Genomic DNA, 13,387 nt, shown 5'->3' with positions numbered 1-13,387 from the left:
CTACTCAGGTTCTTTATAGCTGGAGATGATCCAAGGAACTCCAGTCCAACAACACCAACTATTGTATCCATTGTATCATATCATGTAGAATTGTGTAATTAGAAAAACTGTTTAATATAATGTCACCTTCTACTCCCAGGACAAGGAAAACCCTAACACAGAATTCCACTTTGACAATTTATTTGTGACCGTGATGAACCTTTTCTTTGCGGGGACGGAAACAACAAGCACAACTTTACGGATCGGTCTAAGAATTTTACTCAAGTATCCAGAAGTTCTTGGTAGAGTTTATGATACGTTTTAGAATGTTATTAAGTAAATATTTGCAGAAATATTATATATTATATCAAGAAATTCTATCAAAAGTAAAAATCTTTATAGACTCTTTATTTTACATTTTTGTATTTCGGTGCAAAAAGATACAGGAGTAAATCTATGAAGACTGGTATTTTGAACACCAGTCCTAATACTTCCCTCATCTGCTCTGGCCTCTTAGGAGATCCGGTAGCGTTCTCCCCCAGGTCAGACCTGTTTAGATTTGATTTCAGCTACCTACTCCACTGCATAGAAGTAATTTCGTGGTTCTTCCAATTCCCCACTTTCTTTTTGCTAAGACGAATTACGAATCTCTGCTAAGTGATTTACGCTGCTGTGACTGGGCTGGATGTGTTTAATAAAGAGTAAGGCCATGTGACCAAGGTTGGAGGCGTTGCTCCCTGGTCCCTCAAACCAGATCAATTATTTTGACCTTAAAGGAGTTGTCCGAGTTTAAAAAAATATATATATATGTGGCCGGGAGCGGGCTGCCTAAAACAATAAAGCTGTACTTACCTTCCGGTGCCCTCCCGTATCCAGCGCTGCTGTCGCTCCGGTCCGGGCGCCATGTAAACAAACATGGCGGCCGGAGCAGCGCTACATTCAGCTTCCGGCCGGCCGTGGCCGGATACGCCTATCCGTCCCTATACACAGCATTGTGTATGGGGGCCGGAAGGTTGTCGGGTCCGGCCGGAAGCTGAGTCCAGCGCTGCTCCGGCGGCCATGTTTGTTTACATGGCGCCCGGACCAGAGCGACAGCAGCGCTGGATACGGGAGGGCACCGGAAGGTAACTACAGCTTTATTGTTTTAGGCAGCCCGCTCCCGGCCACATATTTATTTTTTTTTCAAAACTCGGACAACCCCTTTAAATTATAAGGGAGAGTAAAAGAAAGCTTGACATAAAAAACACTACCACTGCTGTCAAATAGATTAACACCTTCCAGTTCATGTTTCTTTCATGACCAGCGGTTGTGGCATCATACAGAAAATCAACTTTAAAGTAGAGATGTAAATTGGTTGTGTAAAGGCTGGAAGTCTAGGACTGAAGTGAAGTTTTTCTCTTTTGCCCAATTCACTAAATTAGAGTCCTGCTTCATGTGACATCACAATTGGCTCTCCTGAAGTATTGTAAATTATATTTATTACAACAGAGTGGATGTACTGAGGTAAGGAAAGCTTAAAAGGGTTTTCCCACAAAGCATGCTTCATAGAGCAAACGGTCATGCGCAGCCGTCTACTCAATGAGTCTTGGGGAGCGACAAGGGGTCCGACAGAGGAACCTGGGACCCCATCGGACGCCTCATTCTCGTGATCTGTGGATAGGGCCTAACTTGTTTTGTGGGAAAACTCACAGTGATGCACTCCCTCCTCTGACTTTTTACAAATAAGGAAAATTGGCAGTCTCTATGGGTTTTAGAAATTTATTGACATGTCACTTACTTTAATTCTTCTCAGCTAAAGTCCATAAAGAAATTGACAATGTGGTTGGCCAAAGCCGTTGTCCATCGGTGGAGGACCGCAGTAAGATGCCTTATACAGATGCTGTCTTTCATGAGATACAGAGATTTGGGGACATCTTGCCTTTAGGTGCTCCGCATGCAACATCTGAAACCGCCATCTTCAGAGGATACACAATCCCAAAGGTTGGAAGAAATGAGTATTAATTATGTTTAATAGCATGACAAGATCTAAAAGAGCCCAAGATGTTGTGACCATTTTTAGATATTATTTACGTAACATAAGAATATTTATTGATTTATTGATTGTTAAAAAAAATCCTGTGGAAGAACTGATTTAAAGAGGACCTGTCAGGTCACTTAATCACTTTAGCTGCTCATACAAAAGTAAGCAGCTCCCTAGCCCTCCCTCAGTTATATGTCTAACCTTATTGGAACATACCTATAATCTAGGTAACAATGCGCTACGGTCCAATAATCAGACCTAGATTACCAGGGTCCAGTGTATACATAAGGGAGGAAGTCCACGGGGCTGGTTGCATCAAGCCTGGCAGTCACCTCCGGCATATGGTGTGGGAGTGGCAGTCCAAAGAAAAAGCTGAGAAGAGGGGAGCACCTTGGACCGCCCCCTCATGAATACATCAGATTGCTGTAAGCTACGGACTGCTACGTAGGGCATTGTTTCCTAGTTATTGGTATGTTTTGATAAAGCTAACGATTTAACACTACTACTGGGGGGTGGGTGAGGGAGCTACTTACTTTCGTATGAACAGCTATAGTGTATTAATGACCTGACAAGTCCTCTTAAACTAGAAAGTCCCTTTTAAGGGAATTGGGGCAAAATATCTAGTGCAACATACAACACACAATATGTAAGATAAAATATGGCTCCATTAGATCCACCATGTTTGTACAAAAAAGACCTTGAGCATGGACCCTCAGATATTACATTATTCTGTTATATGGTTTACTTGTTTCCGTTTTTTATCTGTCCTTTCTATTTTCCTCTTACAGAACACCACTGTGTTTGCTCTCTTGACCTCAGTGCTGAAAGATCCCAAATACTTTCAAAACCCAGAGAAGTTTGATCCAAGTCGCTTTTTGGATGACACAGGAGGGTTCCAGAAGTCTGAAGCATTTATGCCATTTTCAACAGGTATCGACAAGCCAAAAGTAGTAGGGAAAAGGCCAAGATAGTGAAGGGATTGGGAAGTAAGACTCCATCAGTCACCTCTGGTGGTCACTTACCTTCACAAAGAGAAGGATTATTGGATATTGAAACTTAAGACACCCCAACAATTTTATCTCCAAGTTTATCTCTGTTGGAGGATAGTTAGGAGGCTCCTAACCAGGTACAAATGTTGGCCAATGCCACCAAAACCTTCAAAGTCCAACTTTAATCCAAATAGAAGCCTTAAAGGTCTGAAACCTGTAGCAAGTGTAGCAGATATCAAATATGTCTTGTACTTCTTTGAAAGCTACCAAAACCTATGGCCTATTTTCCTCTTTATCCTACAGGAAAGAGAATCTGCCTTGGAGAAGGAATGGCAAGAATGGAGATCTTTCTGTTCCTCACCTTCATATTGCAGAATTTCAATCTGAAGTCAGATGAAGACCCTTCTTCTATTGACCTCTCCCCTCTACCTAATACAAATGGTGTGGTCCGTCGGCCTTATAACATACAATTGGTGCCTCGTTGACCTTTGTATCTTAAATCACTAGCATCTTATCTATGTGGAATGCCCGCACTTAGCATTTGGGGACAATGTGTAACCTGTGCATTCCTATAACTACCTCTCTGGTAATAGTGTAATGAATTGTACAATTATTTGGCATTGGCCTTCCACAAGTAAACTCTGCTATTATGCCATCAAAATTATGGTTACTCCATTAGATCCACCATGTTTGTACAAAAAAGACCTTGAGCATGGACCCTCAGATATTACATTATTCTGTTATATGGTTTACTTGTTTCCGTTTTTTATCTGTCCTTTCTATTTTCCTCTTACAGAACACCACTGTGTTTGCTCTCTTGACCTCAGTGCTGAAAGATCCCAAATACTTTCAAAACCCAGAGAAGTTTGATCCAAGTCGCTTTTTGGATGACACAGGAGGGTTCCAGAAGTCTGAAGCATTTATGCCATTTTCAACAGGTATCGACAAGCCAAAAGTAGTAGGGAAAAGGCCAAGATAGTGAAGGGATTGGGAAGTAAGACTCCATCAGTCACCTCTGGTGGTCACTTACCTTCACAAAGAGAAGGATTATTGGATATTGAAACTTAAGACACCCCAACAATTTTATCTCCAAGTTTATCTCTGTTGGAGGATAGTTAGGAGGCTCCTAACCAGGTACAAATGTTGGCCAATGCCACCAAAACCTTCAAAGTCCAACTTTAATCCAAATAGAAGCCTTAAAGGTCTGAAACCTGTAGCAAGTGTAGCAGATATCAAATATGTCTTGTACTTCTTTGAAAGCTACCAAAACCTATGGCCTATTTTCCTCTTTATCCTACAGGAAAGAGAATCTGCCTTGGAGAAGGAATGGCAAGAATGGAGATCTTTCTGTTCCTCACCTTCATATTGCAGAATTTCAATCTGAAGTCAGATGAAGACCCTTCTTCTATTGACCTCTCCCCTCTACCTAATACAAATGGTGTGGTCCGTCGGCCTTATAACATACAATTGGTGCCTCGTTGACCTTTGTATCTTAAATCACTAGCATCTTATCTATGTGGAATGCCCGCACTTAGCATTTGGGGACAATGTGTAACCTGTGCATTCCTATAACTACCTCTCTGGTAATAGTGTAATGAATTGTACAATTATTTGGCATTGGCCTTCCACAAGTAAACTCTGCTATTATGCCATCAAAATTATGGTTACTCCAGGTCACCATTATGTGGGCTTTACAAAGCTGAGAACTGAACGACCAGATGACCCATGGCCATATATGGATTAAATACGGTAAATCTATAACAATCAGACAACTTTTCCTGAAGGAAGCAATTATCACACGGGCAAGAAGGAACAAGTAGGAACCATCAGATAGAGTTTAGGTTTAATATATGATGTGGAAGGAAATGTCAGCAAATGGCCATCCAACTTTATGGACTAGAGAACTGGTTCCGGTGTGGACTGTGACCTGCCTAATTGATAAATGCAATATTTGACATAAGGACTTCTCTTTATCCCAGGAATTTTGACTCTTCGTGTTCTGGAGCACCATGAATCAGCTTGCAATATCTTATACTGTAAATATCAGAAGACATATGAAGCAAAAATGAAATGTAAAAATTCCAATTGTACATACAGTTCAATGAAAATGTAACCATAAATTTGTTGTCTGGTTCCTCAGGATTTTTCACACTGACCTTTCCACAGCATAGGCTATCTTATAGTCTCAGATAAGTGTGGGTCCAACACTCAGACCAATCGGTTCTTCCTGTGCTTTTTGGTTCAATGATTCAGTGCTGCGGTGTTCCCAAAAACCAAGGCTCTAGGGTGCAGTTCCAAGAACAGTATACTTATTGAAGGAGTATCTCCCAAATGCTTTGCTCTGAGTAACAGCTGCAGCTGTCACTTACAACGTCGTGGAGCAGTTCTATGCTCCTTTGGGTTGTATAATTTTGAGGTAGTGTTGACCTATTCATTGGATAAATAATATAAGATAGGTGGTTCTCTGACATGTGAACCTGCTGTACAGATGTTCCATGCACACAGAGAATGGAACCAGAAATCTAAATCTGTTCTCTGTATAGTGGGCAGATGCAGAAAATGCAGTTAAACTACTAAAGTGAATAAACCTGACCTCTATCTCTGTCATCTATGCATTTGGAACAGCTTATTGGAAGGGTCCGATGACAGCGATGACTTATCCTATGGATCCTTATCGTTTCATATCTCATCTTCAAAAACTTCCACGGATGGTCAGAACATTCCTCGTAGAAGGGTAGAAGCGATGGGGCAGGAGGTGTTTATTGGTAACCCTGGGTTTTGAGAGAACCTTGGTGGAATAAATGTTAAAGCCAACATCCTTGGTGGTCTTGGAAGGTATTTGAGTTAACAAAATTGTTAGATTCATTAGATACAGCCCCCCGCACACCCTATGGATTCCTTATGTAAAGCCTCATGTGGGCCCCCCCCCCCCAGCAGCCCTGAGCCCTACCAATTGCCCGGTATACCAAGTGCTGACGCCGGCCCTGTACCTATCCTTGCCTACAGTCTCAGATGTCCAAGATGGGAATACTCCTAAAATAGGTTCAGGGATTTAAACTGTTTACAAAACATGTCTTACGTATGGTTAATAATCAATGAAACTTATCAGATGAAATATCTCAATGATTCCAACTTTTCCCTTAGTCATGCTCCATATTGGGCCATAAAATAGACAATTACAATCAGGGCATTTGGAATCCTAGAATTATGACTTAATTTTCCACTTGTGACATTTGCCCTTGTTTTTTTTCAACTTTTATGACTTGATGAAATGTGCTGTAATGACTAATCGGTATGTGTGGGGGAGGGGAGGTGGTGGTGACCACTGCCTAAGGGGCTATAATGACTTTTATCGGTAATAAGCTGCCTGTTAGTGGGCATTGAGAAGGCTTCCTTTCCTCCCCTCATGCTACAGTTTTTTATCTGCACTGCAGGCGGCTCCATCCTCCTTGTCCCCCATAGTCCTCCTTCCTATATCCTCGGTGTATGGATCAGTGTGTATTTATATCATTATCTCTGTAGAGAGTTCCATCATGTTGTATCTTCTGACCATTGTCTTAAAGAAGTCCATTCCCTGTCACAACCCAATATAATGGGATCTGGGCCCTTTTCTGAATGATGAGAAAGAGGAGTAAAAAAATTAACATTTTTTACCAATGGGACAGTTCTGTAAGGTGTCCTAATAAAACCTAAATAGAGCAGGACCTTCTGAAAAGGGATTCATATTTTGGGAGATATCAGATTTCCGGTTTGCGCCGAATTGCCCTGGGATTTTGGCGTGCGCGATTGGATTTTGGCGCATCGGTGCCAGCTTGCACACACCAGAAATCAGGGAGCGGGCCGTCGGACAACCCGAAGGATTCGAACAGACCGCGGGATTTAAAAAAGGAATTGTGTCTCAAGATCACTCACATGCACCGGGAAGAAGAAGGTGAACTCCAGCGGACCTCAGCGCGGAAGCCACACATGCAGGAACTCAGGCGCACGAGCGCAGACCCGAATCCTCATCGGGCAACGCACCGCGGGATCACCGGCTAAGTAAATCTGCCCCATTATGTCTTCCCATGAGGCACACTTTTTACATTTATTTAGAAGAAAATCATTACAGTAACTGTTCCTTTACAATGGCAGCTGGATTCCTTCTGAAGGCTCACAGACGATGAGCAGTGATAACCAGACCTATTCCCAGTTCAGACAAATCTCAACTAAAAGTTCAAATACCTGTGATCTGAGCCGGCATCAATTGTGGGTGTTAACATTTTTAATGGCAATGACAAAGCCCCGATCGGCATTTAAATACCAATGAAGCAGTCCACTCATCACTAATAACACCCACGATTAGTTAGCCCTTTAAATGTTGCCAGTGGCTTTGTTAGCCCCCACTGGGGGTGTTGCTAAGGTAGATGAGCCTAAATTCCAAACCAGAAATTATGGTTGAAGTTGCTATGTGGGTCCGCTCATCCCTAACAGCATGTAATATTAATAAAAACTGCTATATAGATGTATTACACAGGGGCGAAACAAGTAGAACAAGGGCCCCATAGCAGACTTCTGAATGGGAGCCCTACACCCTCAGAAAATATACATATCTGTATACACTTATACACTTTTGCGTACACATTAATGCACTGATATATACATGTATACACAATGCTGATCAAATGGGGAAAGTACAAGGCAGGAATTAGAAATAACAGATGCCTAGTTCTGACTTTCTGTTTCCCCCTCCCTCTCCCCCTGAAATTTTTTATCTTAGCTACTTATTCATGCTGTATAGTGAGGAAGATGTGCTCTGCTATGTAGATATTTGTTGTGAGATGTGCAGCACTTAAGTGTGCTTTAGTGTGTCAGATCAGATGACGGGGCCCCCTGACACTGTGGGACCCATAGCTGCTGTTACGGCTGTAGTTACGCCAATAGTATTAAAGCAATCAAGATTTAAAAGTTTTGAAAATATTTTTACATTTTCAAATGCCCCTTTTTGCAAACATATATATATACACTCACCGGCCACTTTATTAGGTCCACCATGCTAGTAATGGGTTGGACCCCCTTTTGCCTTCAGAACTGCCTCAATTCTTCGTGGCATAGATACAACAAGGTGCTGAAAGCTCCTCCGAGATTTTGCTCCATATTGACATGATGGCATCACACAGTTGCCGCAGATTTGTCGGCTGCGCATCCATGATGCAAATCTCCCGTTCTACCACATCCCAAAGATGCTCTATTGGATTGAGATCTGGTGACTGTGGAGGCCATTTGTGTCCAGTGACCTCATTGTCATGTTCAAGAAACCAGTCTGAGATGTTCCAGCTTTATGACATGGCGCATTATCCTGCTGAAAGTAGCCATCAGATGTTACAGGGTACATTGTGCTCATAAAGGGATGGACATGGGCAGCAACAATACTCAGGTAGGCTTTGGCGTTGTACCAAGGGGCCCAAAGACACCATGACACCACCACCACCAGCCTGAGCCGCTGATACAAGGCAGGATGGATCCATGCTTTCATGTTGTTGACGCCAAATTCTGACCCTACCATCCGAATGTCGCAGCAGAAATCGAGACTCATCAGACCAGGCAACATTTTTCCAATCTTCTACTGTCCAATTTCGATGAGCTTGTGCAAATTGTAGCCTCAGTGTCCTGTTCTTAGCTGAAAGGAGTGGCACCCGGTGTGGTCTTCTGCTGCTGTAGCCCATCTGCCTCAAAGTTCGACATACTGTGCGTTCAGAGATGCTCTTCTGCCTACCTTGGTTGTAACGGGTGGCGATTTAAGTCACTGTTGCCTTTCTATCAGTTCAAACCAGTCTGCCCATTCTCCTCTGACCTCTGGCATCAACAAGGCATTTCCGCCCACAGAACTGCCGCTCACTGGATGTTTTTTCTTTTTCGGACCATTCTCTGTAAACCCTAGAGATGGTTTTGCGTGAAAATCCCAGTAGATCAGCAGTTTCTGAAATACTCAGACCAGCCCTTCTGGCACCAACAACCATGCCACGTTCACAGGCCACAAATCACCTTTCTTCCCCATACTGATGCTCGGTTTGAACTGCAGGAGATTGTCTTGACCATGTCTACATGCCTAAATGCACTGCCGCCATGTGATTGGCTGATTAGAAATTAAGTGTTAACAAGCAGTTTAACAGGTGGACCTAATAAAGTGGCCGGTGAGTGTATATATAAATTTGTCATTGCACCCAAAAATAGGAGTCAATAAAAGAGTTAAAAAAAAAACCTTAAAGAAAAAAACAAAATAAATTTTATATAATCGTATATATACAATTTAAAACTTACGACAGTTCCCCAGTACATTATGCAGACTATTATATTGTGTTCGGAGGTTTAATTCGTCTCTCGGAAAAACAAGGACTTTTACAAGAGAAAAAAAAAGTCAATACCGGTTTATTACGCGACCAAAGTACAGCAGCGAGTAAAGTACAAACACACAATACTGAGTGATCGTGACTGTACAAAATTGTGCCGTTATTTTGAAGAATCCCTTATTTTCTACATTGTATCTTCTGGAATCTTTTCCACCGCTTTCCCATTGAGCTCAATCCAGATAGAATCATTAGGTGACTGGGTTGTTGGTCAATGACTCCGCTCTTTATAAGTGTTCGTCCACTGTGACACCAAACCCTACATAAAGTTATTTTTACTATTTATACTTTTGGGTCTATTGCTTTTTATTGTGTTGCCAATTATATGTTTTGGTTAAGTTATAAGTAATATACTTCCAATGTTGCATAGTGGCCCCACATTTATTAAAGTGTTTGTGCCAGTTTTCTGAATGCGCAAACTGCTAAAGCACTTGAACTATGGCCGACGCGACACAAAATTCTGTACTCCGGTGCTCAACAGAATTGTATTGCATGCTATGTTAAAGGTGCACCAAAAAAAAGTTGATGCCCACTTGCCGAGCAGTGCTGGGGCACCAGATCAATGAATCTTTTCATGAATCTGGCGCACTCTGCACACTCCATAGGTAGACTGCACTTCATTTTGATAAATGTTGGCCAATGTTTTAGGTGCTGCACAGGTTAAGAAAACACATAGCTGTGCCACAATGGTCCAACGGTTCTGTGAAACCCTGCACTTCTGTCCTACTAACTTCAATGGAATTTAGTTTCAATATCTGATACAACCTATTGACAGGGACAACACTGTTTCTGGTAGAAAGGGGCAATGTTAATCTAATCCCAGACAATGGGGGACATTTACTAACGGTCCACGGAGCGCATTTTCGTCGGGTTTCCCAACGAATCCCATTTTGTGCCGCATTTAACAAGGGATTTTGGCACACGTGTTTGGATTTTGCCGCATCGGCGCCGGCTTGCACGTGACACAAATCGGGGGGTGGTAGACCATCAGACAACCCGACGGATTCGGACTACGCGCGGGATTTAACATTTCGAATTGTGTCGCAAGACTCACACTTACATACACCGGGAAGAAGAAGGTGAACTCCGGCGACTGCGGCGGGGAAGCAATGGATGCAGGAACTCCGGTGCACAAGCTTCGTGAATCGAGCCGGACTTCATCTTTCTCAATCTATCCGAATTGGGGATTTTGATAGGACCTGGTAAGTATATTTGCCCCAATATGTATTTCCAGAACTAAAAATTATACATAGCACACATAGACACAAAGGGGGTTATTTATGGTTAGGCAGGTTCCTAGGGACAATTCTGAACTGGCTTTGGTGCTGCGCCATTTATTAAAGCTGCTTTGGTCTTTTAATATACATGTCTACAGTGATCTTCTCCACTGGTGGCTCTTTGTGGGACTTTTCGCTCAAAAAGAAGATACAACCAGCACTTGATGGTCAGGTAGTCCATAGAAGGGTTAAAAATTATGTTTTCTTTATTAATAGCATGAAAACACACCAAACCCAGGTGTGGGAATATTTTACTGATGGGTTTCAACTCTAGTGAGTCTTAATCATGGACAAGTAAGACTCAGTAGGGTTGCTGTGAGGACCATGATTATGAAGCCTGTGGGTCAGTCATTCCCACTTCTATATTTGCTGTGAGGACCCTGATTAAGACTCAGTAGAGTGGAAACGTGTGGGCAAGATATCCCCAATTCTATGTCATGTTCATTGAATACCAGTTGCATATTCTTTGTGGATATTGTGGAGTCCTTGGCTTTGGGACTATTACCAGGCAGCAGCTGAAACCAGTGGAGGATGGCCATCCATAGGTTGGGGTGAGCTGCACTGTTGACTCATAAAGCTCCATAAATAGTCACAAAATAGATAAAAAGTCTCATGTGCTGAACATGAAGGGACTGGAGATACTATAGTTTATAAACCTGGCCTTACATGGCTTTGCATTAGCCAACTGATATGCCATTTTTGCAACTTTTTTACTTTAAAAAAGCCCAGAAAAATGAATGATGAAACTTGTCTGAGAAAGCTACACTGGTAAATATAGAACATTACCTACCTGCATTTTGGATCCTTGGCCCCAAATTGCTAAACAGACCACACTGCTAAATATGAGCAGAAAAAAACACTTGGAGTTGCCCTCCTTATTTTATATTCTAGTTGATTATCAAGTCGTTGGAGGACAATCACGCACCCTACAGATACACATCAATTTGGACACATGTTAACTACTGCTATATAAAGGTTCTACTGAAGTGTAAGGGTTGTCCATGCAGCACAAGAAAACATTTTGTGGCCACTCAATATTCCGAATGATTGGTCAATGACACAGGTTGACGTACCATTAGTTCAAAATAGGTCTCGGATCCCAATGTCAAACCATTGCATTGTGTATGGATGAGTTAATCCTTCCTTGGTACTTTGGATTGCAGTACCAGTACTATTCTTCTGTTTTGCGCCAAATTGCCACAGGATTTTGGTGCACGCGATTGGATTTCGGTGCGACAGAAATCAGGGGGCGTGGCCGACGGAAAACCCGATGGATTCGGAAAAACCGCAGAATTTAAAAAACGAAGTGTGTCACAAAATCAAACACTCACATGCACCGGGAAGAACCAGGTGAACTCCGGTGGACCTCGGCGCAGCAGCGAAACCTGGTGGATATCGGGCTGACAACCTTAGTGAATCGCCAGAAGACCCGAATCCTTGTCGGAGAACGCACCGCTGGATCGCGACAGGAGCGGGTAAGTAAATGACCCCCATTGTTTTTGTATGTACAAGGCAGTCCCCGGGTTATGTACAGGATAGGTTCCATAAGTTTGTTCTTAAGTTGAATTTGTAAGTCAAAACTGTATATTTTATAATTGTAGCTCCAGACAATGTTTTTCTTTGCCCCAGTGACTATTGAAGTACAATTTTTTTTCCTCTAATAGGACCAATAAAGCTTAATTAAAGACATCTTACAGATGATCAATGTGGTCTGGGGGTGAAATAAAGCATCCAGAGAGGTCACTAGAGGTCACAGTGGGCAGGGGGGTCTGTCTGTAACTAGGGGCCATCTGTAAGTCGTGTATCCTTAAGTAGGGGACCTATCAGTAGATCCTCTGATAATCTAGGTGTCTACTTCTAGAAAATGCACTAGTATGAACGGATTGTTTTTGTATGCACATTGTAAGTACTCGAGTATAAGCCGACCCAAGTATAAGCCGAGACCCCAAATTTTACCACAAAAACACGGGAAAACCTATTGACTCGAGTATAAGCCAAGGTTGGGAAATGTATTGGTCACAGCTTCCCCATTACATAGCCTGCCTGACCCTGCCCCATAGTATATAGCCAGCAGCAGGGGAAGCTGGGAAGGTGAGTTTTGATATATTTTTCTTTACTCGTGTATAAGCCGAGTTTTGGTTTTCAGCACATTTTTTGTGCTTAAAAACTAGGCTTATACTCGAGTATATATGGTGTATATTTTTTTTCAACTAGGTCTAAAATTTTCATATCAACAAGAATAAAACAAACATCATTTATTTTATTATTTTAGTTGTATTATTTGCACATGTCAAGAATATGTCCATGGTCCCTGTTGTGGGCGGTAGGAAATGTCTAAATGTTCAAGTTATTCTAACGTTATGAGTCTTATAAGATACAGCCAACTCTGACTCAGCATTTTTGCACAACGTTCTCTATCTACATGTAAAAAACTCTTAAATAAAGTAAGCTAGGCTGCAGGGTGTATTTCTACATTTAGTGTTTTTGTATTATTAATGCTAATATTGTAATAGATCCTAAACAGGTAAAAAACACAATAAGCAAATTATACTTTAGATTTTTTTTTTATTACAATCCAGGTCTTATTATGGCTTCAAAAACTACAAACTCCCCCTCCCACTGCTGGTTATTAGGTTAAAGGTCCGACATTGCATGGGCGGGGATCGGGAAGTCTAGCAAAACAATATCACATGTTGTCTACTCCTGGAATTCTGCAGATCTCCTGCACAGAGCAGACCA

General features: G+C 42.0%; 1 protein-coding gene across 2 annotated transcripts in view; it reads left to right on the top strand.

The window, feature by feature from the left end:
- LOC140077749 (cytochrome P450 2C18-like) overlaps window positions 1-3,557 on the top strand; it is a 57,124-nt gene extending 53,567 nt beyond the window's left edge. For both annotated transcript variants that reach the window (XM_072125189.1, XM_072125190.1), the window contains 4 exons: window positions 140-281; window positions 1,772-1,959; window positions 2,788-2,929; window positions 3,292-3,557. In XM_072125189.1, the coding sequence (XP_071981290.1) occupies window positions 140-281; window positions 1,772-1,959; window positions 2,788-2,929; window positions 3,292-3,473 (654 nt within the window). In that variant the 3' untranslated portion in view covers window positions 3,474-3,557. The remainder of the gene's footprint in view (window positions 1-139; window positions 282-1,771; window positions 1,960-2,787; window positions 2,930-3,291) is intronic.
- The last annotated feature ends 9,830 nt before the right edge of the window (window positions 3,558-13,387 follow it).

This window comes from Engystomops pustulosus, chromosome 9 (genome assembly GCF_040894005.1).
Source record: "Engystomops pustulosus chromosome 9, aEngPut4.maternal, whole genome shotgun sequence".
NCBI classification, from domain to species: domain Eukaryota; kingdom Metazoa; phylum Chordata; class Amphibia; order Anura; family Leptodactylidae; genus Engystomops; species Engystomops pustulosus.
Note: the sequence above shows the minus strand (reverse complement) of the source record. Positions and strands in the feature narration are given on the sequence as shown.